At 36.6% G+C, this 25,964-nt stretch overlaps 1 protein-coding gene across 5 annotated transcripts in view; it reads left to right on the top strand.

The window, feature by feature from the left end:
* Positions 1-24,753, top strand: part of ALS2 (alsin Rho guanine nucleotide exchange factor ALS2) — a 71,063-nt gene extending 46,310 nt beyond the window's left edge. For 3 of the 5 annotated variants that reach the window (XM_042949742.1, XM_042949744.1, XM_042949741.1), the window contains 21 exons: positions 12-143; positions 542-670; positions 1,044-1,114; positions 1,463-1,529; positions 1,911-2,113; positions 2,232-2,297; positions 3,350-3,448; positions 4,032-4,196; positions 5,470-5,581; positions 5,789-5,866; positions 10,384-10,517; positions 11,401-11,568; positions 15,198-15,315; positions 16,035-16,192; positions 17,955-18,077; positions 18,586-18,762; positions 20,159-20,204; positions 20,408-20,469; positions 21,016-21,165; positions 21,379-21,475; positions 23,423-24,753. In XM_042949742.1, coding sequence (XP_042805676.1) covers positions 12-143; positions 542-670; positions 1,044-1,114; positions 1,463-1,529; positions 1,911-2,113; positions 2,232-2,297; positions 3,350-3,448; positions 4,032-4,196; positions 5,470-5,581; positions 5,789-5,866; positions 10,384-10,517; positions 11,401-11,568; positions 15,198-15,315; positions 16,035-16,192; positions 17,955-18,077; positions 18,586-18,762; positions 20,159-20,204; positions 20,408-20,469; positions 21,016-21,165; positions 21,379-21,475; positions 23,423-23,461 — 2,394 coding nt within the window. In that variant the 3' untranslated portion in view covers positions 23,462-24,753. Of the gene's footprint in view, positions 1-11; positions 144-541; positions 671-1,043; positions 1,115-1,462; positions 1,530-1,910; positions 2,114-2,231; positions 2,298-3,349; positions 3,449-4,031; positions 4,197-5,469; positions 5,582-5,788; positions 5,879-10,383; positions 10,518-11,400; positions 11,569-15,197; positions 15,316-16,034; positions 16,193-17,954; positions 18,078-18,585; positions 18,763-20,158; positions 20,205-20,407; positions 20,470-21,015; positions 21,166-21,378; positions 21,476-23,422 lie in introns of those variants that run through there. The other 2 variants (XM_042949743.1, XM_042949745.1) reach the window with 2 other exon arrangements.
* The last annotated feature ends 1,211 nt before the right edge of the window (positions 24,754-25,964 follow it).

The following is a 25,964-nucleotide window of genomic DNA, read 5'->3' as shown; positions in this document are numbered from 1 at the left end:
TTGGCTTTCAGACATCTCCAGAATACCAGAAACTGCAGGATTCCAGTTCTTGTTATGAGTCTCTTGCTCTCCATCTCGGCAGGAAAAGGAAGGAAGCTGAATACACACTGGGCTTCTGGAAGACCTTTCCTGGAAAAATGACGGTAAACCATGCCAATTGGCATTACCCCAGCAAACAGCAGGCATATCCATAACAACTGTCATAATTTTCTCCATTCCTCATTTGTTTGTTTATGGTAATAATGCTTTAATGAGCCTTTTTCTAAGGGTGGTCTAAGGGCCACAGCAATAGATGCTGTAAACATCTACCCTCATTTCTAAGAATCCTCTCTGAACACTCACTTTTTGTTTGTTCCTGTTTTTTTCTTAATCTTCTTTGAGCGCTTTTATTAAGTGTTCAGATCCTATCTAACTTCAGGTCCAACACCAACCTAAGCTATGAGCAACAAATTCTCCTAAATGTGATTAGTGTCTTTTTCATTTTTTCCTTGCATTTTAAAATAATTCTGAAGATCGTTTATATATTTGTCTTCAATTCCAGGATTCCTTGAGGAAGCCAGAGCGTCGACTGCTGTGTGAGAGCAGTAACCGAGCCCTATCTCTGCAGCATGCTGGGAGGTTTTCTGTGAATTGGTTCATTCTCTTTAATGATGCCCTAGTCCATGCTCAGGTATGCTGGGTTCCTAACTGTTACATTAATTAATTATACCATCAGTTTCTGTTAAAAGTACTGTGATTTTGCTGAAATTATTGAATAAAAGAGAATGTTTAGCTTGCATTTGTGGTATGGACCAAATTTCAGAGAGCTCTTTTAGTTTTCCAGCTTGAAAATGAGTATCAACCAAGTGGAGTCCTGTGGCAGAGATGGCAGGACCCACTGGCATTAGCTATGTTATGGGGATCATGTGGCTGAGATGGTGCACCCATGTGGACTTAACCATTTGAAAAGGGTTATGTAGCAGAGACACCTACCCCCCCCCCCCCCCCCCCCACATGAGCCTATATGGGTTTTCTCAGCTGTGACTCCATGTTGTTTCTTTCAGTTCTCCACACATCATGTTTTCCCTTTGGCCACATTATGGGCAGAGCCACTTTCTGAAGAAGCTGGTGGTGTGTAAGTGTGTCCCCCTTCCCCGACCCTCACCCTAATTCTCTCCCTTTGCTGTCAAGGTTATTTCCTTAGACATGATAAAAAGCTCAGGAGGCCTCCCCATTCTGTGAAACGAGGCTCACCTTCCCAGCATGTAGATAGTTAAACGGCCTGTGAAGATCATGGCTGATCATGATAATACCTGGAGCAAAGTAACTCTGTGTCCTGTAAGAACCAAACCTAGGGCATGACTGCATTTACATTTAATTGACTCTCCTCTCAAAATAAACAAGTTGTTTTTCATATTTGAGGAGTGATATTATAATGACAGGTTGTCATACCTCCTGGTGTTTATCCTTGTGAACATTTTAGGAATGGCTTAAAGATAACTACACCTGAGGAGCAGTTCACTCTCATTTCATCAACACCCCAGGAAAAGGTTAGTCCATTATGATACTTTGTTTTTATCTTTGGCCTGACTACTTCTGTATCTTATGCTAGGAAAGAAAAGATAAAAATTGTTCTTGCTTGGCTAATGATCCGTAATTATGTCTGGTAAGTCTTCATTAAACCAGGTCTATAGATTTTTTTTTTTTTAATGTGACTTACTTTTAAACATACAGCAGTAAATTCCAAGAGCCAGTCAGCATTACTCATTAAGAAAAGCATTAGGAGACAGAAAAATTATTTAGGAGCTAAGAATTACTAGGAGCAAAAAGTTATTTATCATTAGGACACAGCAAGGAAAGCTATCAGGGTTTAAGGCAGTGCGTGATGAGTTGTTGCTTTAAGGTTATTCACATTTACTTTTTGTTCCTAGACTAAGTGGCTACGGGCTATAAGCCAAGCTGTGGATCAGGCTTTGAGGGGGACATCTGACCTTCCACCTTATGGAAGTGGCAGTAGTATTCAGAGGCAGGAACCACCTATTTCACGCAGTGCCAAATATACTTTCTATAAGGATCCTCGCCTAAAGGATGCAACCTATGATGGACGCTGGCTTTCAGGGAAGCCCCATGGCAGGTGAAAATGTTCAAGATTTATGAGTGGGGTGAAGATGATAGTATGATTCAAGATTGAAAAAGTATTGGTTATCTGAAACATTAATTGATATGTATTATTTTTTGCTTATGCATTTCAGAGGGGTTTTGAAGTGGCCAGATGGAAAGATGTATTCTGGCATGTTCAGGAATGGCTTGGAGGATGGGTAAGAAGATGGTGTAAAACATAAGAGTAAATTCAGTTTCATCCACTGATGACATCATTATGTATTAGGAACTATTTTCAAAACAAATAGATTTTTGTTTTGTTTTTTAGAAATGCATGCAGTGTGCTAGGGCTTATGATGCAGATGTGTGATCATGAAGAGGGCTGGGAATCTAGGATGCAGCCTTGGTTTACCTGGAGTGAATCATTTACCTTGATAGCCTTGTGACCTCAAGTGACACAGCCTTTCTTTCTGTATGTTAAAATGGGACTATTTTCTGTCCATTTCTCAGTGGTGAAGACTGAGTACCTGGGGTAATATTGATGGTGAACTGTTGAGATAATAGTGCCCCCCTTACACAAAGGATATAGAAAAATTTTCCTTTCATTAGTTTTAAATCATCTTTAATTTCTGTGATGTGCTAAAGGAGAAATCTTCTAGATGATATACTAATGGTACTCAAATGACATTATTTTTGTATCAGCTTGTTGTGTTTTCTAACACTAAAAATAATTGCATGATAAACTTACAGCAGTGAAGTATTTTGTATCATGTTAGAGAAGTAATTTATTTTACTATATAAAAAAGGTTATTATATAAATTGGGTAGACGATTTTTGTGTATATGATGATATAAATTTTTATGATTTCTTTTAATTCCTTTTAATGGAATTTTAGAATGTGAGACTTTAGATGATCTCATTTACCACCCCTACCCCCGCTTACACAGGTGAGGTTGCTGGGTACCTGGACTTAACCAAGGTGATGTTGCTAATTAGTGGCAGAGGCTTAGGACACAGGTTTTCTGTTTTTCACTGGACTTGGGGTAAAATACTTGATCTCTCTGTGTAGTGGGATTGATGCCCTACTTCTCTAAGACTTGCTAGATAGCTTAGATAATAAATACAGTTTAAACCAAAACCCCATTTACCCCTTTCCCCCACAGGTAATTCCTTTTTCTGTTCTCCTTGTTAAAATGTTTACAAGTGCATACCTAGAAAAGGCAAATGTGTCCTAAATGCATCTTCTGATGTTTTTTATTCTCCTTGGCAGATATGGAGAATATAGAATCCCAAACAAAGCACTGAACAAAGAAGACCATTATGTGGGCCATTGGAAAGAAGGAAAAATGTGTGGTCAAGGAGTCTATAGGTAATAACATTGGAAAGGTTGTTAGACTGGTGTTGCTTTTTCAAAGAATCATGTAAACTTAAATGTATGTGTAGCCAAAATTTCCAAGGAGTAAATTTTATTTACTCTTTTTTGACTGAAACTGCCTCAAAAGTCTTCTTATAAAGGTAACTTCTTATCTATCACAAGGTGAAAATATTAGGTTATTTATTATTTAATTTTCAACAAAATAGTACAAACCTTAGAAGTCATAACTTTCTCATAGGATCTCCTAGATGTCTTTCCTATAAATTTATATTTATTAAAGAACTCTAATATGGATAAAATATATGATCCTTTCAGAGAGTACTCATTATTTCATTTTCTCATAAGAGATTAATACACATTTTTCCCCATGTTAACACAGAATACCATCCAGGATATCTTTAATTTCTTAGCCTTAGTCATTCAAAAATGAAAAAAAAAAAAATGGTGAAAAATCATCATATAAATAAATAGAGATATCAGTGGGACAGGAGTATACTTTTGAATTTCCTGAACTTTGTAAAAATGAGCCTCAGAATTCAATGTGTTTTTGGTCTTTATCCATTTTTTGTAACCACAGTTATGCCTCTGGTGAAGTGTTTGAAGGCTGTTTTCAAGATAACATGCGTCATGGTCATGGTCTCCTACGGAGTGGAAAATTGACTTCCTCTTCTCCCAGTATGTTCATTGGCCAATGGGTAATGGATAAGAAAGCAGGATATGGTGTCTTTGATGATATCACTAGGTATAGTATTCTCCTTCTAATCTCAAAGTTAGTATGAGAGGATAAGGTTCCTGTATTTCTCCAGTAACAGCGACGTTTTTAAATGTTTATTTATTTCTTTTGAGAGAGAACTTGCATGAGTTGGGGAGGAGCAGAGAGAGAGAGGGAGAATCCCAAACAGGCTCCTTACTGTCAGAGCAGAGCCTGACAATAGGCTCGATGAACAGTGAGATCATGACACTTAACTGACTGAGCCACTCATGGGCCCCAATAGCGATGTTTTTATGAAGGCTGAGCATCTTAATTGGACAGTATTGAGAAAATTTTTAATAAGACACAGTTGGCAGGCATTATTTTATCCATTTGCTTATGAACCAAATGGTGGATTACTTCTTTACAAGATCAAGATCATTCAAAATTAACATTGGTACCATTTTCCTTAAAGCTCCGCACATACGAAGCTTTTAGTGTCTTAGAAGTTACCAAATCTTTGTTATAAAAAGAAAAACCTTTAAAACAGACATAATAGGAGTAAAAGGTCAGAGGGAACGAGTGGAAATTCCCTTTTTGGGTCGTAGAATGGTATCTAAACATCTTTTTGCTTAGGTCTGTTAGGTCAGGGACTTGTTATGCCAATAACCTAGGAATCAAGCTTAAATTCAGTTAACTATACCTTGAGGATGAATGTAGTTCTTTTGCCTCCATATTTGATTTAGTCTGATTTGCATTTGGACTTAATAGATACGTTTTTCCCCCTTCATGTCATTTTCATAATGTGGGATTTTAAAATTTAGATGTTATTACTAAACTCCATGATTATTTAACAATCAGTTTATACTTTGCTTTTGTAGTGGAGATTAGTAAGATTTCTCTGAGTTTGAGTATGTGAAGAATGAGACTTCCTTTTTTTTTTTTTTTTTTTGGGAGAGATTGCTCAGGGGAGAGGGATGGGGAGAGGGAGGAAGGGAGGGAGGGAAGGAGGAGAGAGAGAGAGTGAGAGAGAGGGAGAGGGAGAGGGAGAGGGAATATGAATACAAATCTTAAGCAGGCTCCATGCTCAGCGTGGAGCCCAACATGGGGCTCGATTTCATGACCTTAGGATCATGACCTAAGCTGAAATCAAGAGTCGGATGTTCAACTGACTGAGCCACCCAGGTGCCTCAGAATGAGAGTTTTTATATGATAAACCTCATTTCTTTTTTTTTTTTCCTAGCAACTCCCATGTTATAATTGTTTTTCCATTTCATCCTTACCATCAGTTTTTCATTTTCATTTCTTTTCTATTTCTGTACAGGGGGGAAAAGTATATGGGAATGTGGCAAGATGACGTATGTCAAGGGAATGGTGTGGTAGTTACCCAGTTTGGATTATACTATGAAGGCAACTTTCACCTTAATAAAATGATGGTGAGTAAAATATTTTGCATATACTTACTATTGACTTTTTAAAAATTCTGTGTCCTTTTAAATCATTTTTATTAACGTTCTACCTTCTTAGTACTATTTTTCTTATCTTTTAAAATCATATAAGGCTTTGGGGGATACGGCTGCATGTATTCCTTAAGTTACTTTGCATTTTATCTGTTGTGATTTTTGTTTTGTTTCTCCCCATAGGGAAATGGGGTTTTACTTTCCGAAGATGATACTATATACGAGGGAGAATTTTCAGATGACTGGACTCTTAATGGAAAGGTTGGAAACTAACTTTCTTCTTCCTCTAATACAATCTTATACTTATTTTTTCTTGACCTTAAACAAAAAAGAGCTACCTTGTCATAAAATTCACCTGTTTTAAGAGTACATTTCAATGATTTTTCATAAATATACAGAGTTGGATAGCCATCACCACAATCCAATTTTAGATCCTTTCACGTCATCCAAAAAAGATTTCTGTCACCATTGCCTGCTCATTTGCAGTCATTCACCGTTTCTGTCACCAGTCCTAGACAACCTCCTTTTAGTGGACTCTATAACTCTGTAGATTTGCCTTTTCAGTTTTTTTTTTGCTTTGCTTTGCCTTTTTTTTTTTTTTTAAAGATTTTTTTCCCCCCCCAGTAATCTCTACACCCAACATGGGGCTTGAACCCACAACCCTGAGATCAGGAGTTGTACACTCTGACTTAGCCAGCCAGACATCCCTCAGGTCCTTTCTTATAAATGGATTCATACAATATGAGGGCTTTTCTGTGTGGCTTCCTAGACTTAGAATAATGTTTTCGAGGTTTTCCCATAGTGTGACCTGTATAGTACTTCATTGCCTTTTATTGCTAAATAGTATTCTAAAACCACATTTTGTTTATCGCTTCATCATTGATGGGCATTGGATTAGTTCTCACTTCAGACTATTATGAATATTCTTTCTATAAACATTTGAATACAGTTTCTTATGTGAACATATGTTTTCATATCTTGGGCAAGTGTTTAGGAGAGTAATTGCTGGGTTGTATGGGAAATTGACATTTAACATATCAAGATATTGCCAACTGTTTGCCAGAGTGGCTGCATCATTTTACATTCTCATCACTAATGTATGATGATTCTAATTTCTCTCCATATTTTCCAGTATTTTTATTTTTTGTTTTTTTCTTTTTGCCATCCTACTGGGTGTGAAATGATATTTCATGGATTTAATTTACATTTTCCTAATGACTGGTGATGTAGAGCATATTTTCATGTTTTTATTAGTGATTCCTCTATCTTTTTGTGAAATGCCTATTCAGTTATTTTGATATTTTGACAATTTGTTTGCTTATAGTCTTATTGAATTGTAAGGGTTCTTTATATGTTCTGGATATGAGTTCTAATATCAGATATAGGATTCGCAAATATTTTCTTACAGTCGTGGCTTGTCTTTTTATTTTCTTTCTTTTTTTAAAATGTTGAACCATTTCATTTATTTTTCTTAATGCTTATTTATTATTTTTGAGACATAGAGACAACATGAGCAGGGGACAGACAGAGAGAGAGAGAGGGAGACACAGAAGTCGAAGCAGGCTCCAGGCTCTGAGCTGTCATCACAGAGCTTGATGCAGGGCTGGAACCCACGAACTGTGAGATCATGACCTGAGCCAAAGTCGGACGCTCAACCAGCTGAGTCACCCAGGCACCCATCTTTATATTTTCTTTTTAGTGACTTTTGAAGCACAAAACTTTTTAATGAAGTCCATAATATCAAAAACATTTTTATGAGTCAGGCTTTTGATGGCATATATAAAGAAATCTTTCCTTAACTCAAGGTATTAAGATTTTCTTCTGGGGGCACCTAGATGGCTCAGTTGGTTGAATGTACAACTCTTGATTTCAGCTCAGGTCATGATCCCAGGGTCATAGGATCAAACCCCACATTGGGCTCTGCACTGAGTGTGGAGCCTGCTTGAGGTTCTCTCTTTCCCTCTGCTCCTTTGCCCCACTTGCATGCTTTTTCTTTCTCTCTCAAATAGAAAAAAAAACAACTTTCCTCTGTGTTTTCTTCTAAAAGTTTTATAGTTTTAGCTCTTACATTCAGGTCTATGATTCATTTTGAGGTACTTTTGTGTATGGTGTGGGTTAAAAGTCTAACGATCTTTTTGCATGTGGGTATCCAATTGCCTCAGCAACTTTTCCCACTGAATTTTCTTGACACCTTTTTGAAATTAATTCACCATAAAATGTGTTTCTTTTTGGACTCTTGTATTCCAGCAATGTACATGTCTCTCTTTACGCCAGTACCACACTGTCTTGATTACTATAGATTTCCAGTAATTCTAGTGAAATCAAGAATTATTTTTTAAAATGTTTTGGCTGTTCTGGATCTTTAGCCTTTTCATATAGATTTTAAGACTGGTTTGTTAATATCTGCTATAAAGCCTGAGATTTTGACAGCAATTGTGTTGAATCTATAGATCATTTTGGGAAGAATTGCCGTTTTAATAATACTGAATCTTCCAATCCATAAACATGAAATGTCTCTCTATTTAGATCATCTTTAATTTCTATCAGCTATGTGTTGTAGTTTTTAACGTGTATCTCTTGCATAAGTTTGGTTAACTTTATTCCTAAGTATCCTTGTTAAGGCTGTTGTAAAGAGAATTTTTTTTTATTTTACTTTTTGATTTTATATTGCTATCATATAAAAATATAATTGATTTATGTATTTTCTTGTATCCTGAAACCTTGCTGAACTTGTTTATTCTGCTACAGGTTTGGTGTGGTGTGGTTGTGTGTGTGTGTGTGTGTGTGTGTGTGTGTGTGTATTTGTGTGTATTTCCTAGGAATTCTTGCATACAGGATCATGTTGATTTCAAATCAAGGCAGTTTTACTTTTTCCTTTGCAATCTGGAAGGCTTTTCTTTTTTTTTTTTTTATTGTCTGATGGCACTGGCTAGATTCTCCAGTAGAATGTTGAATAGAAGTGGTTAGAGTGGATATCCTTGCCTTAATCCCTATTTTAGAGGAAAATCATGGGGTGCCTAGATGGCTCAGTCAGTTAAGGGTCTGACTTTGCCTCAGATCATGATCTTACGGTTCGTGGGTTCGAGCCCCACATCGGGCTCTGTGCTGACAGCTCAGAGCCTAGAGCCTGCTTTGGATTCTGGTCTCCCTTTCTCTCTGCCCCTCCCCTGCGCGCGCACCCTGTCTCTCTCTCTCTCTCTCTCTCTCTCTCTCTCTCTCTCTCTCTCTCTCTCTCTCACATAAATAAACATTAAAAAAAATTACAGGAAAAACACTGAATCTTTCACCATTAAGTATGATGTTAGATAAAGGTTTTTCATAGATTAATCAGATTGAGATAGTTCTGTTCTTAGTTTGTTGAGAGCTTTTGTCATGAATACATCTTGGATTTTGTCAAAGAACATTTTCTGTGTGTTGAGGTGATTGTGTGATGTTTGTCCTTTTTTAATATAGTGTATTGGTTGCTTTTCTGGGATAAATCATAGTTGGTCATGGTATATAATACTTTTATAATTTGTGAGATTTAATGCTAATATTTTGTTGAAGATTTTTGCCTCTGTATTTATGAGAGATAAGGGTCTATAGTTTTCTTTTCTCATGATGTCTTTGTCTTTGGTATAAAATTAGCCCCATAGAATGAGTTGGGAAGGGTTCCCTTCTCCTTTGTTTTCTGAAAGAGTTTGTGAAATCTTGGTATTATTTCTTCTTTGAATGTTTTGGAGACTTCACTGGTGAAATCATCTGGGCCTAAGCATTATTTTATGATAATACTTTTAGTTTCTAATTCAGTTTTCTTTAAATTGGTCTATTCAGATTTTCCATTTCTTTTAGAATCAGTTTTGGCAATTTGGTTCTTTCTAGGAACTTTTCTGTTGTATTGAAGTTCTCAGATTTGTTGGCATAAAATTGTTGTCTTAGTTTTTTCTTAATCTTTTTTAATTTCTGTAAGATTGCTGTAGTATCTGTTTCATTGACTTTGTAATTTTATGTCTTTTTTTTCCTTGATTAATCCAGTTAAGTGCCAATTTTGTGTATCTTTTCAAAGAAGCAAATTTTGGTTTCATTGATTTTTCTCTTTAAAAAAAAATCTCATTGATTTCTGCTCTAGTGTTTGTTACCTCCTTGTTTTGGGTCTGTTTGCTCTTCTAATTTTATAAGGTAGACTTTTAGATTACTGATTTCAGATCTTTCTTATTTTCTAATACAGGCATTTATAGCTATAATTTGCCTCTGGGCACTAGATTGGATAAATTTGGATAAGTTGTTTGTTCATTTCATTCAGCTCAAAATATTTTACCAATTATTCAGTGATTTTTTTTTTTTTCTTTTACCCATGGATTATTTTCATACAGTCTTTTTTAGAGATGCATAGTACGTATACTTACCACCACCCCCCCCCCCCCCCCCCCCCCCCCCCCCCCCCCCCCCGCCCTGCTAGAGAACTGGGGACTGCTAATGAGTTAAAAAAGGAAAATGTATTAGGGGCACCTGGGTGGCCCAGTTGGTTAAGCATCCAACTCATGATTTATGCTCAGATGATGATTTCACAGTTGTGAGATCCAGCCCCACACCAGGCTCTGCACTGGGCATGGAGCCTCCTTAAGATTCTCTCCTTCTTCTTCTGTCCCTTCCCTTCTTGCACATGCATGCTCTCTTTTTCTTTCTCTAAAAAAATAAAAAATAATGGAACATGTTAACCAGTTGGTGCTTTTTTTTCTCTTGATTTTTTAAACTGGAAATACTGCTTCTAATTCAACATTTTCTTTTACTTTACCTAGGGAACGCTGACTATGCCAAATGGAGATTACATTGAAGGTTATTTTAGTGGAGAATGGGGATCTGGGATAAAAATCACCGGAACTTACTTCAAGCCTAGTCTGTATGAGAGTGATAAAGACAGACCCAAAGTTTTGTGAGTAGTGTTAATTGTGGATTAATTATTAAATGTTTTGAGTTGTCTTGATTATATCAAAGCTGCTTAATATTTTAAATGCAGAACAAATTTTTAAAGTCATTTTTTAACAAAATGTAACCTCCTTATATTGCCAACTGCCACTGTTACAGATAGCTGAATCTTTAGTCTTGGCTTAGATTATAGTCATGGGTATTTAAAATAAAAGTTCTGTGTATGGGAGTGGTTTTACTGTTAGTGATAAAAGTATCCAAATTAATTGGAAGAGAACATTGTTAAGTGGAATCCCTATACAACTTGATTCTAAAAAGTAAAAGCTAAGCCTATATATGTACCAAGTGGAATAGTATATTCTGCATATGTAGGGAAAAAAAACAAAATCTTTATCTCTAAGTGTGTTATGTTCTTCAGGTTTTTGGCATATATCTATTTTCCTTTTTTGATTCCAGCATTAGCTTTTTGTTTGTATTATGGTAGATTCTCAGATTCTTTGTTCTGATGGAACCTTGATATGTTTTCTGTTACTCAGTATTTTTAGAATTCAGTATGTAATGCATTTCACAGTTCTCATTATGAGATGTGCAAAGCACAGGAAGTCCTTGTTTTAACAGGAATCAGTTTTACAAAATTGATTATGGGGAAATGTAGAAACAAAGGAGTCAATTCTGATGTGCTTCATACTTAACCATTTATACACTTTAGTATCTGATAAACATTAAGTAGCTAAAAACCATTTTTTAAAATTTTCAGTGTTTATGAAATAGAACCACCATCAGTGTGGGCAGTTGTGTTACAGAAGCATTCCCAGTTGTATATCAGAAAGTTTCTGTTCTTTAGGATTTTTGCACAAGAGATTAATAAAAGCTTGATGTGACTTTATTAGCAGGAAGCTAGGAAACCTGGCAGTGTCAGCTGATGAGAAATGGAAAGCAGTCTTTGATGAATGTTGGCGTCAACTGGGCTGTGATAACCCAGGCCAAGGGGAAGTTTGGAAAGCATGGGACAATATTGCTGTGGCCCTGACTACCAATAGGCGCCAACACAGAGACAGGTGAGTGAATGCTTTGCCCAGCATAGTATGGTAGGAAGTTGAAACTTAACAAGTAGTCAAGGCTTGCCACATTTAACTTAAAAATATAATTTAAGTTTCAATGATGTATTTCTGTTCTGGGTAATTTAGATAAAACACACCTATCTTTATCTTCTACTGAACTCAGCTATAATACCCAGGCAATATATGAACAGCTGTTCTACAAGGTAAATATCAGCTAGTATATTGAGGAGGAATACCTGAAATCAAAGTACCAAGTGAGTTGTTTTGTCTTTTTTTTAGTTTTGAGTTTTTTAACTTCAGTATCCCTCACCCTGAATTCCATTAACCTGAAAGCTTCAAGTAAGTACTATGATTTAGACATAACTTGAGGAAAAACCCTTTGCTTTTGGCTCAAGATGCAACAAAGAGACTCCTAAAGCTCAGATAGAGTGGAGGAGATACATACGGGTTTTCTTTCTCTCTTTTTTTCTTCATTTTCTCATGCTTCAGCCTCCATGTTCTTCTGGGACAGGGGTGGCAGTGGGATTTGCTAGAGCAGCCAGGAACAGGGAAAACTCTTGGAGGACTGGAAACCTCTTCCTCCACTGGTGGATCCTCAGGTGCAGTAGTCATGGCTGAATTCCATTGCTTTTCTGGCCTCTCTCTCTATCCTCCCACCCCTTGGTCCTAGAAGTGGCATGTTGACAGAAGGGAGCAGTTTCTGACCTGAGGATCTAACAGGGGATCCAGAAAATGCTGGGGAGGTAATGGAGAGAGAAGAGCTCTACAAAACAACCCTGTAAAGTTGTTTATGAACTCCTGGGCTCACCCCAGACCTGCAAATATGTGGATTTGATCCTAATTAGCAGACCAGACACTTTGAGAACTGAGCTAATAGGTAGACTTTCAACCATGTCCCAGAGTGACCACTGAGTGATGTGCTCACAGACATACCTAAATAGAACTGCAAAGGCTTTGAGAAGTGAACTGACATTGGCACCACTGCCCACAGAAGACTGAATCAAAAATATTAGCTGTTTCAGAGGTTCCCAAGATCACCTACATGTTCAGTGATTGACTAGAGGGACTCATAAGACTCATCATAAAGTCATGCAGGTAAGAGTTACTACAGCAACACAGTAAGGAGCTATGGCCAGATCATAAGAGAAGAAGACACAGGCAGAGTCTGGAGGAATCCATGTGCAAGCTACCCATGCTCTCACCCTTCTGTGAGGGGTCACACAGAGCACACCATCCTTCCAGCAGTAAAATGCAGCCACCATTTACAGTCTTTCCGCCTAGGAACCATTAGAGACTCAGTGCCTAAGGTTTAATGGGGGGGCCTGGTCACATAGGCACTCTATGCTTAGCAACTACCAAAATTCCACAGTCCCAGAAGGAAAGCAGATAGTCACCATAAATCACATTGTTAGCATAGTCTATGGACAGCAAAATACTCTTATCAGGTAGGGAACAATTCATGTCCATATAGGGAAATTTAGGAAGCAGATCCTTCTAAAGATAATAGTTTCAAGCCTTCCATGTGTACTCTGTTATGCCTGTCAACGTTTTTCATAGGATAGAAACAAGACCCAAAGTGTCATAACAATACTCAAAAATGTCCAGAATATAAACCAAAATTACTTGGCAATCAAAGAACCACCAACTTATTTTGGGAAAGATGATAGACACCAGTGACTCTGCAACGTAGATTTTAGTATTATGACAACTTAAAGCAGGTATTATAAAAATGCTCAGATGAGCAATCACAAACATCCTGGAAGCAAATACTAAAATTGAAAGTATTAGCAAAAAAATAGATATAAAGAAGAACCAAATCAAAATTTTGAATTAAGAAATATAATAACCAAAGTAAAATCACTAGGAGAACTTACTAGCAGAATAGAGGTGACAGCAGAAGAGTCACTGAACTTGAGAACAGATTAATAGAAACTATCCAAACTGAACAACAGAGAGAAAATACATGGAAAAAGAAAATAAACAGAGCTCTAAGGAGTCTAGTACTTGTGTCCTTGGAATCCCAGAAGGAGAGGAGAAAAATCGTGAGGATGAAAAGATATTTGAAGAAATAATGGTTGAAACCATCCCAAATTTGGTGAAAGACAAATGTGCAGATTCACGAAGTTGAGCACCCTGTGTGCTGAAAAAAAGATATCCGTGAACAGACATGTCAGTCAAATTGAAAAACAAAATCTAGTTGCATGAAAGCAACTAGAGAAAAAAAGGGCATTACATAGGGGGGAAACCGCCATTTAAATGCTTGCATATTTGTCATCAGTATCTTCTGGAGACCAAAAACAAGTGGCACAATTTTGAAGTACTGAAAGAAAAATTATAGATGTACCTCTTCATTTCTCTTTTTTCTTTTTCTTATTTTCTCTCTGTTCTCCTTTTCTCCTAACTTTTTCCCCCCCTCCATCTGCTTTTGTACATATTTCCTTATTCTTTAACTTGGCCAGTAACTCCCACAAGCAATGCTTGGAATTTGGACCCAAAGAATTTACTAATCCCTTTGTATTGAAAGAAGTTTGGGTTCTTTCCCCTCCTATATTTGGTATAAGTGGGAACTGAATATAGTGTTTTATTCATGAAGTTTACGATTTTTGCCTTGTATTCTTTCTATTAGTAGAAGAAATGGAAACTCCTAGGATTGATGAAACCTGTGGACTTTCCCTTGTGTGTGATGCAGAGGGTCAGCCTTCACTGATAGAGCCTGTCAGTTTAAACATTGAGACTTTGGTCCTGTAGTTAACCTTGGTTAACTGTTGTTGGGTGTTTCCAGGGAATGAGAGTGAATGAACTTTTATATAATAAAACATGTTGCTATCACAGAGGTCTTATTTATCTAAAATAGTATAATAATGTACATCATTTCTGATCAGTTGTAATCTGATAATAGAATACCATTACCAAAAATGTCTGTTGATTATTACGTATGTGTTTTATCATAGCCTCTTCGCTCAAAGCTTCCCTTTACCCATTATGTACTTACCTCACCACCTGTTGTAGCATCCTCATGATCTCCTTACTTGAGCTCATTTTCCTTTTTCTGCTGCCATTTCATTTGTTTTCCTTTTTCCTCACCCCTTCCTCTCTTATTTTCCATTTTTCTCTTGTCATTAACAAGTCTGTTACCAGTTTTCTCTTCAAGCTAACATAGTATCACCTAACACCATGGTTGATTCTAAAGCAAAATCTTCATTAATTAATTGTAGTTGGTATGAAGTAACATTAAATGACACTGGAATGACTTAAAAAAAATCTAATAGCAGGTCAGTTACCTATTATGAGCTCTTTGGGCCAGGCACTGTACTGGGTACTCCATTTTGTCCTTACTTGGTGATAGTGTTTCATGTGCACATTACAGTTTGCTTTTGTTTGTTCATTTGTTCTTCCTTCCTTCCTCTCTCTCTTTTCTTTTTTCTTTTCTTTCTTTTTTCTTTCTTTTGTCTCTGTTCCTTCCTTCCTTCCTTCCTTTCCTTACTTAATTTCTACACCCAACATGGGGCTCAAACTTAGGACCCTGAGATCAAGAGTCATAATGCTCTTCTGACAGAGACAGCCAGGCGCCCCTCTTGCTTTCATGATATGAAATACATAATGGGCTTTCTGTTGTCTTTTTACAGTCCAGAGACATTAAGTCGTTCACAGACTCAAACACTAGAGAGTTTGGAATTCATTCCTCAGCATGTTGGTGCCTTCTCTGTGGAGAAATATGATGACATCAAGAAATATTTAATAAAGGTAGAGTCAAAATTACACCGGTCTTATGAATTAATGACACAACTACCACAGTATATCATTCAAATCTGCTCACAGGTTATTGGTGCCCTAATCCTATTTTTGCTTTCTAAGTATTTCTTTTTTAATTCTCTAACTACTAAAAGCACATTTTCACATGAAGATTGCTGTATCATGATGATAGAACTTTTTAAGTTTTGTAAAGTGCTTAAGAGGGTTCTTGAGAACAAGGGTCAAAGTTTAAAATTGATTTTTGTTGGTAACAAACTAGAGATTGTATAAATAAAGCATGCTGCCCTCACCCCATGGTTATGCTCTTTGCTTCCTTCTCAAGTCCTGTAAGATTAGCTACAATTTAAAGTATGACATGCATCAATATGGGGTTGCAGGAAGGAGTATTAAGAGAAATCAAGGGAACTGAAGAGTATTTCTTAAAGGTAACATCTGTTTTTGTGAAGTTTATAGTTTAATTATATTTATCAGTATATCCAAAGCTATTTTCCCAAGATGTTAAAGGCATTCTTTGATTAAGATTAGGAATTCCTACTCTATATGTAGACTCAACTCTTTTAGAAAAGTTAAAGTATTTGAATTTTTCTCGTCCAAAAGTTTAGTCCTTGCCAGTTTGAAAATTGTCTATCATTTATGAAATTGTTTTATTATTTATTGGTTGACTGTTTCTGTTGTTAGTCATTGACTTCATTGATCCCGTTCCTGTTCAGGCCTGTGACACTCCTCTGCACCCCCTGGGCAGGCTTGTGGAGACACTGGTTGCAGTTTATAGAATGACATATGTGGGTGTGGGAGCCAATCGCCGGTTATTGCAGGAGGCTGTGAAGGAGATTAAGTCCTACCTTAAGCGAATTTTCCAGCTGGTGAGGTAAGAGATCTTTCTCATTGAAGTCTGCAAACTGTGGAATAGTGGTTAATGCTAATGCTTGGATGTCTTCATCCTGAATCTAGAGATTACAACAACTTTGTGAAGAATCATTGTTTCCTCTTTATCACAGAAATTATTCATCAAGAAAATGGTTTTGTGCCACAGATCCTTAAATAGATTAAGTAATGAAAATGAAAACATGTTTCATGTTTTTACTTTATGTTTATGCAATAAACACAGCAAAGGAAACCATCAACAAAATGAAAAGGTAACCTAGTGAGTGGGAGAAGATATTGGCAAATGATATATCTGATAAGAGGTTAATTTCCAAAATATATAAAGAACTTACATATGCAACACTTTTATTAAAAAAAAAACACAATCTGATTAAAAATGGACAGAGGATCTGAACAGACAGTTTCCCAAAGAAGACATACAGACGACCAACAGACACTTGAAAGAATGCTTGACATCGCTAATCACCAGGGAAATGTCTATATTCTCATAGGCTTCCATTCTAGTGGAACATATGGAAACATATGGTATGTCAGGTGTTGGTAAATGTGACAAAAGATGGAGCTGGAGGTAAGAGGCTGCTATTTTAAACAGAGGTTCCAGGAGGCCTAATAAGGTAACACCTGAGCAGAGACTTTGAAAAGGGAGAAAGGAAGCAAATAGAGCATCTTTGGAAAGAGTTTCACGTAGGAAATTTAGAATATGTGAAATTCAAGATCCTTTATCGGGTTTAAGCCAATAAGTAATTACTATATTGAGATAATTATATGAAAATTTATAAATTTGTCTCAGAAAACTTCCTTCTATTATTAGCTTCGAAACTGATAGATGCATTTGGAAATGTCTCAGATTAGAGGGGGCAGCGTAATCCACTAAAAAGACCAGTGGCTGGGAGTGTTTCAGCTCTGACATTAGTTAGATGGGTATGATGAAGATAAGTTTTTGACCTTTTTTAGTTTTCCCAAATATAAAATAAGGGGCAGAGGCAGGGGCAAGGTATAAGTCTACAAAAATAGAAGATTGGAAACTCCCTTTGAAGACTCAGGGTTTAGGTCTGAAAGTAAAGAGGACAATAAAGTTGTTTATAGTAGAGCTCATCATTTGCATATAAGAGTTCAGAGATAAAATCTAGGGCAAATTCAAAACCTAGGAAAAAAAGTCCTCTTAGCAGCTTGATCATGTGCAAAAATTTTTTAGCAACTTGAATTTTAAAACATTAAAAATTTTTATATTGATTTTCATTTTTTCTTAATGTTGAATATTTAAGTCATTTTCAGCTAATATTTGTTTATACCCTGAGAATAATAGTTTCTGCTTAAAGATTCAATATGAATTGACCTCAAATGAGATTTGTCAGTTAGAAAAACAGAATTTCTCACTTTTTAATAACTAGACAGAAATGGGGTGCGTGGGTGGCTCAGGTAAGCTGATCTCAGCTCAGGTCTTGATATCAGGGTCATGAGTTCAAGGCTTTCATTGGGCTCTGTGCTGGGCATAAAGCCTACTTCAGAACCAAAACCAAAAAACACAGCACATGAAGATTTTTTAGTGGTATTATTCATTAGCTACAGCCTTAATTTTATCCTATAAGAAGCATCAGTTAAGAATCTCAGGAAACTAAAATATTTACTTGATATAAATTTTGATTTCATAGGTCTTTAAATAGATGAAATAATAGAAATGCATTTTTACTCTTTTTAGACATTCTAGAGGTATAATTGTTTAATTGTGTTTTGTTATTCCTTAGATTCTTATTTCCTGAGCTTCCTGAAGAGGGCAGCACAATTCCTCTCTCTGCTCCTCTGCCAACCGAAAGGAAATCCTTTTGCACTGGGAAATCAGATTCCAGATCCGAATCTCCAGAGCCTGGGTAAATGGAGTTGGGTAGAGATAGTGAAGAAAGAGGGTGGGTGATCCTATCCAAAGAATCCCAAGGAAGAGTTTTCTCTAGATCTCAGTTTCCTTATTTTTAAAATAATGTGACTGGACTAGGTAATCTCTGAGGTCCCTTTCAGGTCTTAAGTTGTATTAGTCAAACCCCAAAGAAGTGCACACATGAGTTACTGGGCTCTGAGCCTGCTGAGCAAAGTAACATCATGCTCATCTAGAATAACCACAGAGAATCATTTTCAAAATGGAAACCAACTAGGTTTTCAGTTAGATTTTGAGGTATGAAAAGAATTCACAGTTGGTCCAAGATATAAAACTCTGGGGCCATAGGTAAGTTCTTCATGTTAGCTCCAGATAAAAACGCAGAAAAATGTTAGAACTGTTTCTTTATTCAAAATGTCCCATCTTCCTTTCAGCTTGAAACTGAAACTCTTTGATTCTATATTCAATTTTGATATGAATGCTTCTCCTTCTCCAATATTTTGTAGTTACGTGGTGACAAGTTCTGGGTTACTGCTTCCTGTACTACTACCTCGGCTCTACCCACCACTGTTTATGCTCTATGCCCTGGATAATGATCGTGAGGAAGACATTTACTGGGAATGTGTACTACGACTAAATAAACAGCCAGATATTGCTCTTCTGGGCTTCCTTGGGGTGCAGAGGTAAGTACAGTAGTTATGAGTAAAATCAAATGGTTTAATTTAAGATGCAAACAGTGAGGGGCACCTGGGTGGCTCAGTCAGTTAAGCGTCCGACTTCAGCTCAGGTCATGATCTTACGGTTTGTGGATTCAAGCCCCACGTCAATTTCTGTGCTGAGAGCTCAGAGCCTGGAGACTGCTTTGAATTCTGTGTCTCCCTCTCTGTCTGCCCCTCCCCTACTGATGCTCTGTCTCTGTCTCAAAAAGCATTAAAAAAATTTTTTTAAATGCAAACAGCATTATTAATTGAATCTATGATTTGCAGTTGATTCACTTACTTGCATATCTATTATTCAGCAAAATAGTGACATTTAATCTTTATTTTTGAGAATTTTTGGAGTGGGGTATAAATCTTGATTATTCTTCTGAATGTGTTTTATTTGTATGTGTGTATGAAATGTTTGTGTGTGTGTGTGTGTGTATATATATATATATATATATATATACACACACACACACACACATATATATATATATGTAAATTTTAGCTATCCCATCTGGTATTTTGCTGTTCTTTAAAACAAAATACATGTTTATAGTTTCAGAAAAAATTAATTGTATTTAGTCTTTGATGTTCTTCCTTCCCTTCTTTTTCTTTCCTCACCATGTACAATTTGTAATTTAAGTTTTAGAAGTGCTTTGTTGTAGAGCATTGTTTCTTGTTATTCCGGGAGAACACATTATCCTTTCTTCTAGTACGGTGATAAAGCTGATCACCCCAGCACCATTAATTATATATTTGTGTTCTCAAAAAAAGTGAACAAGCCTTAATCAGAAAGTAAATTTTTTCAGTGGAATAATTTCACATTAAAAATGAGATAAAACTGAGTGAAGGAAAGATTTTGGCCAATACTTGGTAATATCTGTAATGTATAGGGTTATTGTAGTATTCATTGACATATCTCTTAGGGACAAGATAGAAGCTCTTAAATTACTTGTGGAATGTTTATTAAAACTATCTCTGGGGACGCCTGGGTGGCTTAGTTGGTTAAACGTCCAACTCTTGATTTTGGCTCAGGTCATGATCTTGAAGTTCCATGGGATTGAGCCCTGTGTCGGGCTCTGTGCTGGTAGCACGGAGCCTGCTTGGGATTCTCTCTGTCTCTCTGTGTCTGTCGTCTGTCTGTCTCTCTCTCTGTCCCCCTCTCCCCGCCTCCTTCCCTCTCTCTCTGCCCCACCCGTGCTCACTTGCTCACTCTCTCAAATAAAGTAAACATTTTTTAAAAAACCAGAACACTTTATCTGTGGAATAGTTATTTTAAATGGGGACAGGGAAGGCAATGTAGCCTCAACTGTTTTTACGGGGATTAATCTGCTCTAAGTAATAACTTGTATTAACAGTGTGGATTCTATTGTAGGAAATTTTGGCCAATGACCTTGTCAATCCTTGGAGAGAGTAAAAAGGTATAGTAGATTTCAGTGTCCTCAGCAAATATGTTTCTCTTTGATGTGGGGTGTTCAAGATAGCAAAAAAATTCCATTTTACTTTGGTAGAATAGTACCCAAGCATGAGTTATTCACTGAAGAATCGTGCTGTGCCATTATTTTTTATTGTTACTGCAGAAGACAGCTTTCCTCTTTGATTTTCATAAATTCTCTTTTTGCAGGTTTTGCCAACCACAAAAGATGCTTGTTTTGCCTCAGCTGTAGAATGTCTACAGCAGATTAGGTAATCTCTCGTTTGCTGAAAATCACATAAATCAAAGTAGTAGTTAGTCTATTAAGATGTTAATGAGATCTTATCCTAACCTAAGCTCTAAGTGCTCCTTTCAGTCCTAGATGGTGTCAGACTCAGCCTGGAGATCAGAAAAGGCTCTTTTGAGACATTTGGCTTACCTTTTACTCTACAAGTCCCTTGTATTTTCAAAAAAGGTGGAGAGCCTACCCAGAAATGTATCTACATAATCACATCTTTAGCCAAGTGGAAATTAACCAAACTTAATTACTCAGAGAAGAGCATATATTAGAAAAATAAGATCCTGGGTAAAAGGAGATAATCTATGACTTAGTGAATTCTTCCATAAGAACCATAGATCGTCGGAGGCTTCTTTTCTCAAAAAACTGTGGGATTACAGTGGTCATCCCTTCCAGCAACTCATTATGCCTGAAGTGTCCAATTTAAGGCACCCCAGGAGGGTATATTGTCAAACAATATTTAATATTAAGCAGTTCATAGGATTTTTTTTTTTTTTTTTTTTTTTTTTAATAACAACAGCACGACATTTACCCCATCAGACAAACTTAAGGTCATCCAGCAGACTTTTGAAGAGATCTCTCAGAGTGTCCTGGCATCACTTCAGGAAGACTTTTTATGGTCCATGGATGACTTGTTTCCTGTTTTCTTATATGTGGTGCTACGGGCCAGGTGACCAACCTTTTCTGACTTTATTACAGTGACTCATTTTAACAAGTGCTTTTTCCGAATTGATGACAGTAATATGCTCCCCTACTAGGAAAAAAAAAATTCTGTTTACCCATTTAAGTATGGTGAGCTGTTCTTTATTTTCCCTCACATAGATTCAGAAGGAAGATATACATATAAATAGGAGTAACTCAGTATCTTTATTTTATTGGGCAGGATTAGGAATTTAGGCTCCGAGGTACACCTTATTGAGGATCTCATGGACCCATATCTTCAGCATGGGGAACAGGGTATAATGTTCACCACCTTGAAGGTAAGTATAGGTGATATTTAATTTTTTTAATCTTAAAATCTGTCCTTAATTTGCCATATTATATATCTATCATTAATCATTGTCTTCTTTATACAGAGGTTTAATGCAATCATTAAATGCCTTTAGAGTACATATTGTTAATATTTTAAAATATAATACATTAAAAGTAGAATCAGTTCTTCTTCAAAATACTAAAGCACATTACCCAATCTTCCCTATAAATTGACCATTCAAATCATTACAAGTGCTTATAAAGGTAGACCATCTTTATAAATGTAACTCTAGAAAAGAAACAGAAAGGATTCTTAGTGTCCAAAAGTATTTGGCACTAGAGTTATTTAATGGAAATGAGGTAAAACACAGAAGGCAATATGTATGTAATGAATATGAATTGTATCTTCTTTTTTCTCCATGTATTTACTGTAACCAGTATGTTACAAATGAGATTCTCTAGTATGAGTAGTCTAGGGTTTGTTGGAAGTTATTTTAGTTCCCTACCTTGATTTTTCTTGGAATTTGGTAGAATAATTCTGTGTGTATATTGGAAGAACAACAAATTGAAAATGGCATAAACACTTCTGAAAAAAAGGATTAGACCCCCTCTGCCAGTTAGTAAACTTTCATAAAAATACAATAATTAAGATAGTATGTTCCTGTTACAAGAATGGACATTACCTCTAATAGAAGGGATAGCTGTTGTAAAGGCAGCGTTATAATAAAAATTTCACATGTAAAAATGGAAACATCAGTACAAAAATAGAAAAGAAAGGAATTATTTAATAAATGCTTAAAGTACTGGGATAGCTTATTACCTGTTTTGGAGGGAGGGTAGAATCAGGGCAGAATCACCTGCATTGCAAACTATAGATGCTTTTTGATTTTTAAGCAAAAGGAAGAGAGAAGGAAAGACAGGCAAATTAAAATGAGAAAAAGAAATTAGAACTTAATGTCAGGTTTCTGGCTTGGGTTAATTGTTTGAACTTTTCAACTGAAATACCATTAACATTTCTATTAAATTGAAAAGGGTGGTGGAGTTGGGGAAAATAGTGGCCACCAATGATTTACATTATTAGTATTCATGTTCTATGAAGAGCATTTCTCACATATCACCAAGGGAGAAACAACTAGTACAGTTATATGTAGGAATATCCTCGACCTCACTGAAAATCAGAGTACTGTAGATTTAAACAAGGTGCCATTTTGTGCCTACTAAATTAGCAAAGATGTTTTAAAATTATACCCAGTGCTAGTAGGGGTATAGTGAAATCAGAATTATTCCCATATTGCTGACAATGGATTAAATAATAATCACCTTTGGAAAACTTTTGTTACTAACATTGATATCAGCCACATCAAAAATGTTCTCGGAGTTTGAGTAAACGCACTCCTGGGGATTTATTCTGAGGAATTAAAGAATGGACAACATTGTGTTTGGTTTGGCTGAGGTGTACTTTGTAGTGTGAGTAACTCCCAACCTGGATACTTTCAGAATCACTGGGAATGCTTCTTAAAAAGTTGTTCCTGAAAATTCTGACTCACTGGGTCTGGAATGATACTTAATCTTAATTTGCAGTTTCTTAAACATACTAGATGATTCTGATTACAGTTGTTTGTGTACCTTATAATGATCAGCATATTCTAAATGTCTGATCAGTAGTGGCTTAGCCAATTAAGGTATTTCTACTCATTGAAGAATATTAAACAGCTTGTAAAAAGTTTGTTTTGAGAATTAGAAAATGTGCAAAATTTTATCTCCACTAATTACAGCTGGGCAAAATAGACATTGGATATGGGGACTAGAAAACAGGGAAAAAGAAAGCAACCAACTGATTTGGTTGGAGCTATCAGTATTAAACAAAGATTTCCTTTCTTTAGTCTCCTGTGCATTGCTATGTTTGTATAATTTCTTTCCAAGTAAATTTTAAATTGTTTTGAACTTTTTTTCAGGCGTGTTACTACCAGATCCAGCGTGAGAAGCTTAACTAGGATGCAGAACAGCCTGACAACTGGATTATCTGTAGGGTGTTTAGCACCATCTGGCATCTTCCTGTAGTGGCAAAAAAGAATGGTGTTGAAATTAGGACGTTGTATTATTTTGGTTGTTATCTCTGAGCCTTACTAATGGTGATAGCTCTGAGTCCAGAAAAAAGACTGTATGGTTTCAAGGGAGGAATGAAAACGACATAGGATTCAATTAAACCAGTCCCTCGCCTATGTTAAGTTCCCAAAATATCACACATTTACTGTTTGGAAAAAGAGGATATCCCTTCCTACAGTAAAGACTATGCCAGCTACATGAAGTCGTAAGAGAAGTTCTCAGTATAGCTTCTTACATTAAAGAAGTTAATAAATATTTTTGAGTTTCGGGTTTGCCTGCAGTTACCCCAGGCCCTTTTGCAAGGAGCAGATGGTACTTGAAACTATTGTAGCCACACTATGCCTTCCTGAATTCCTTGCAGTCACGTGTGCATCATGCTTCTTTGCTGAAGGAGGGGGAAGAGGACCTTCTAAAACTGCAGTTTTAACTTTTTCTAAGCTTTTCCACTAGGTAGTGTTCATGATGGGAGAGGTTCTATGCAGTGACTACCGCACCCTGACCCCAAACATGGAACACATCTAAATAGGAGTCTTCTGCCTCCTGATTAGGAAGAACATAGGAAATTTGTTCTTGGATTCCTTACAGTGCTATAGAGTGAATACACTGGAATTCAAACACTGACTCGGAGCTGCTATGGAACCTCATTTGTCCATGTGCAAATGCTGTATTCCGAGGCCCGTGAATGAGAGCCTGAAGAGCTTTTGCATGTGGGCTGTGTTTTGGAGCAGGACTAAATTCTGGGAAATAGCATCCATCCTTGATCTAGCATTCTTCCCTCTACCTCGCACTGAACTCACAGAGGGGAAGAAAAAAGGAAACAAGCTTTGGCTTTTCCCATCTCAAAAGTATTGTAACACCTCAACATTTTAGTGTTTTGCTTTTTACCTTTTTTTTTTTTTTTAATGTCCTGTTGTAAATGGTTGGTTTACACTGTACTAGTAACACTAGTAGTTGTTTTGAATAACATAGGTGCTCTTCCTCATCTCATCTCCTACACACCATGGTGAGCATACAGAGTGTCCTCCAGATTTATGTTAACATCAGCAGATGTTAATCAGTTTTGAAAAAGGATCATGGTTTCTGCTCTACTTTATAATCAAGACGTGTTTATTAAAATACTGTTTTGGAATGTTGGCTGTAATGTAACAGCAATTTTCATAATAAAAGACATTCATCTCTATGAGGTTGTTTTATGATTGCAAAAGAAATAACACAGGGCATCCTAAAAAAATTTTTTTTTAAGTTTATTTATTTTGAGAGAGAGAGAGAGAGCGCCAGCAGGGGAGGGCCAGAAAGAGAGGGGGACACAGGATCCGAAACAGGCTCTGTGCTGACAGCAGAGAGCCCAATCTGGGGCTCGAACTCATGACGAGATCATGACTTGAGCTGAATGAAGTCAAATGCTTAAGCAACTGAGCCACCCAGGCATCCCAGGGCAGCTTAAAAACTTAAACCCAGCCTTAGTTTTTGTTTGTTTTTTACCCAAGTTGTAATTCATGACTCTTTGTATTGGCTTCAGAGGTCCTTCTGGGGTTTTAGAGATCTCTCTCTTTAAAATGAAAGTAAATTTATAATTATGGTAACCACCTTTGCTGACCACAAATTGACTTTCTGATCCTAATACCCCAAGGGCGGGGGTCTTAAATCTATTATTTCTTTGAATAAAAGGTATATTTTGATTCTCACTGGTTATTTTTTTTGTTTTTTTTCTCCTAAACAGATTCGGGTAAGGGAAGAGAAGATGTTTAAAATTCTGGTTGGAAATATTAGGCATTAGTTAGCCCACCTCCCAGTTGTAATGTCTTCTCAAGAAGCCTGTCCATGTCACCGCTGCTCTGTCTCAGAAGGTGGCTACCCATTATTGGAAAAGGACCAACACTTGATTATGTTAAGCACTTTGCATTTCCATTAGGGATTGTTTTGATTTTGGAATAAACACACAGATTCCACATTTGGCTCTTAAAGGCAAATCTACTGAAGGCCTTGACCCCTTAAGAGAGAAAGAGAGAGAGACAGGGATAGTTGTAGAAATGAATGAAGACTTGAGACCCACTGAGAAATTCTCAAAATTGTGATAGACTGGCTCAATTCTAAGAAAAACATGTTTTAAATCATCCTTTTATTGGAGTTTTGAGTGACACTGGCCAGTTACTTCATATATACCTTTTAGATAGCATATTTAAAACCATAAATTTTCAATTCTAAATCTCCAGGCCACTATTTCTAAATAGAAATACTAGCACTTGTGCAGCAATTTACAGATCTTTCACATGCGTGATGAATGCTCACAGCAGCCCTGTGAGGCAGGCATTAGCCCCGCTGATTTTGCAGACGAGGAGTGGCTGGGATTCACTCACTGCTAGAGCTGGGACTCTAGAACTTCCCTAACTT

Source organism: Panthera leo, chromosome C1 (assembly GCF_018350215.1).
Source record: "Panthera leo isolate Ple1 chromosome C1, P.leo_Ple1_pat1.1, whole genome shotgun sequence".
Taxonomy (NCBI): domain Eukaryota; kingdom Metazoa; phylum Chordata; class Mammalia; order Carnivora; family Felidae; genus Panthera; species Panthera leo.
Note: the sequence above shows the minus strand (reverse complement) of the source record. Positions and strands in the feature narration are given on the sequence as shown.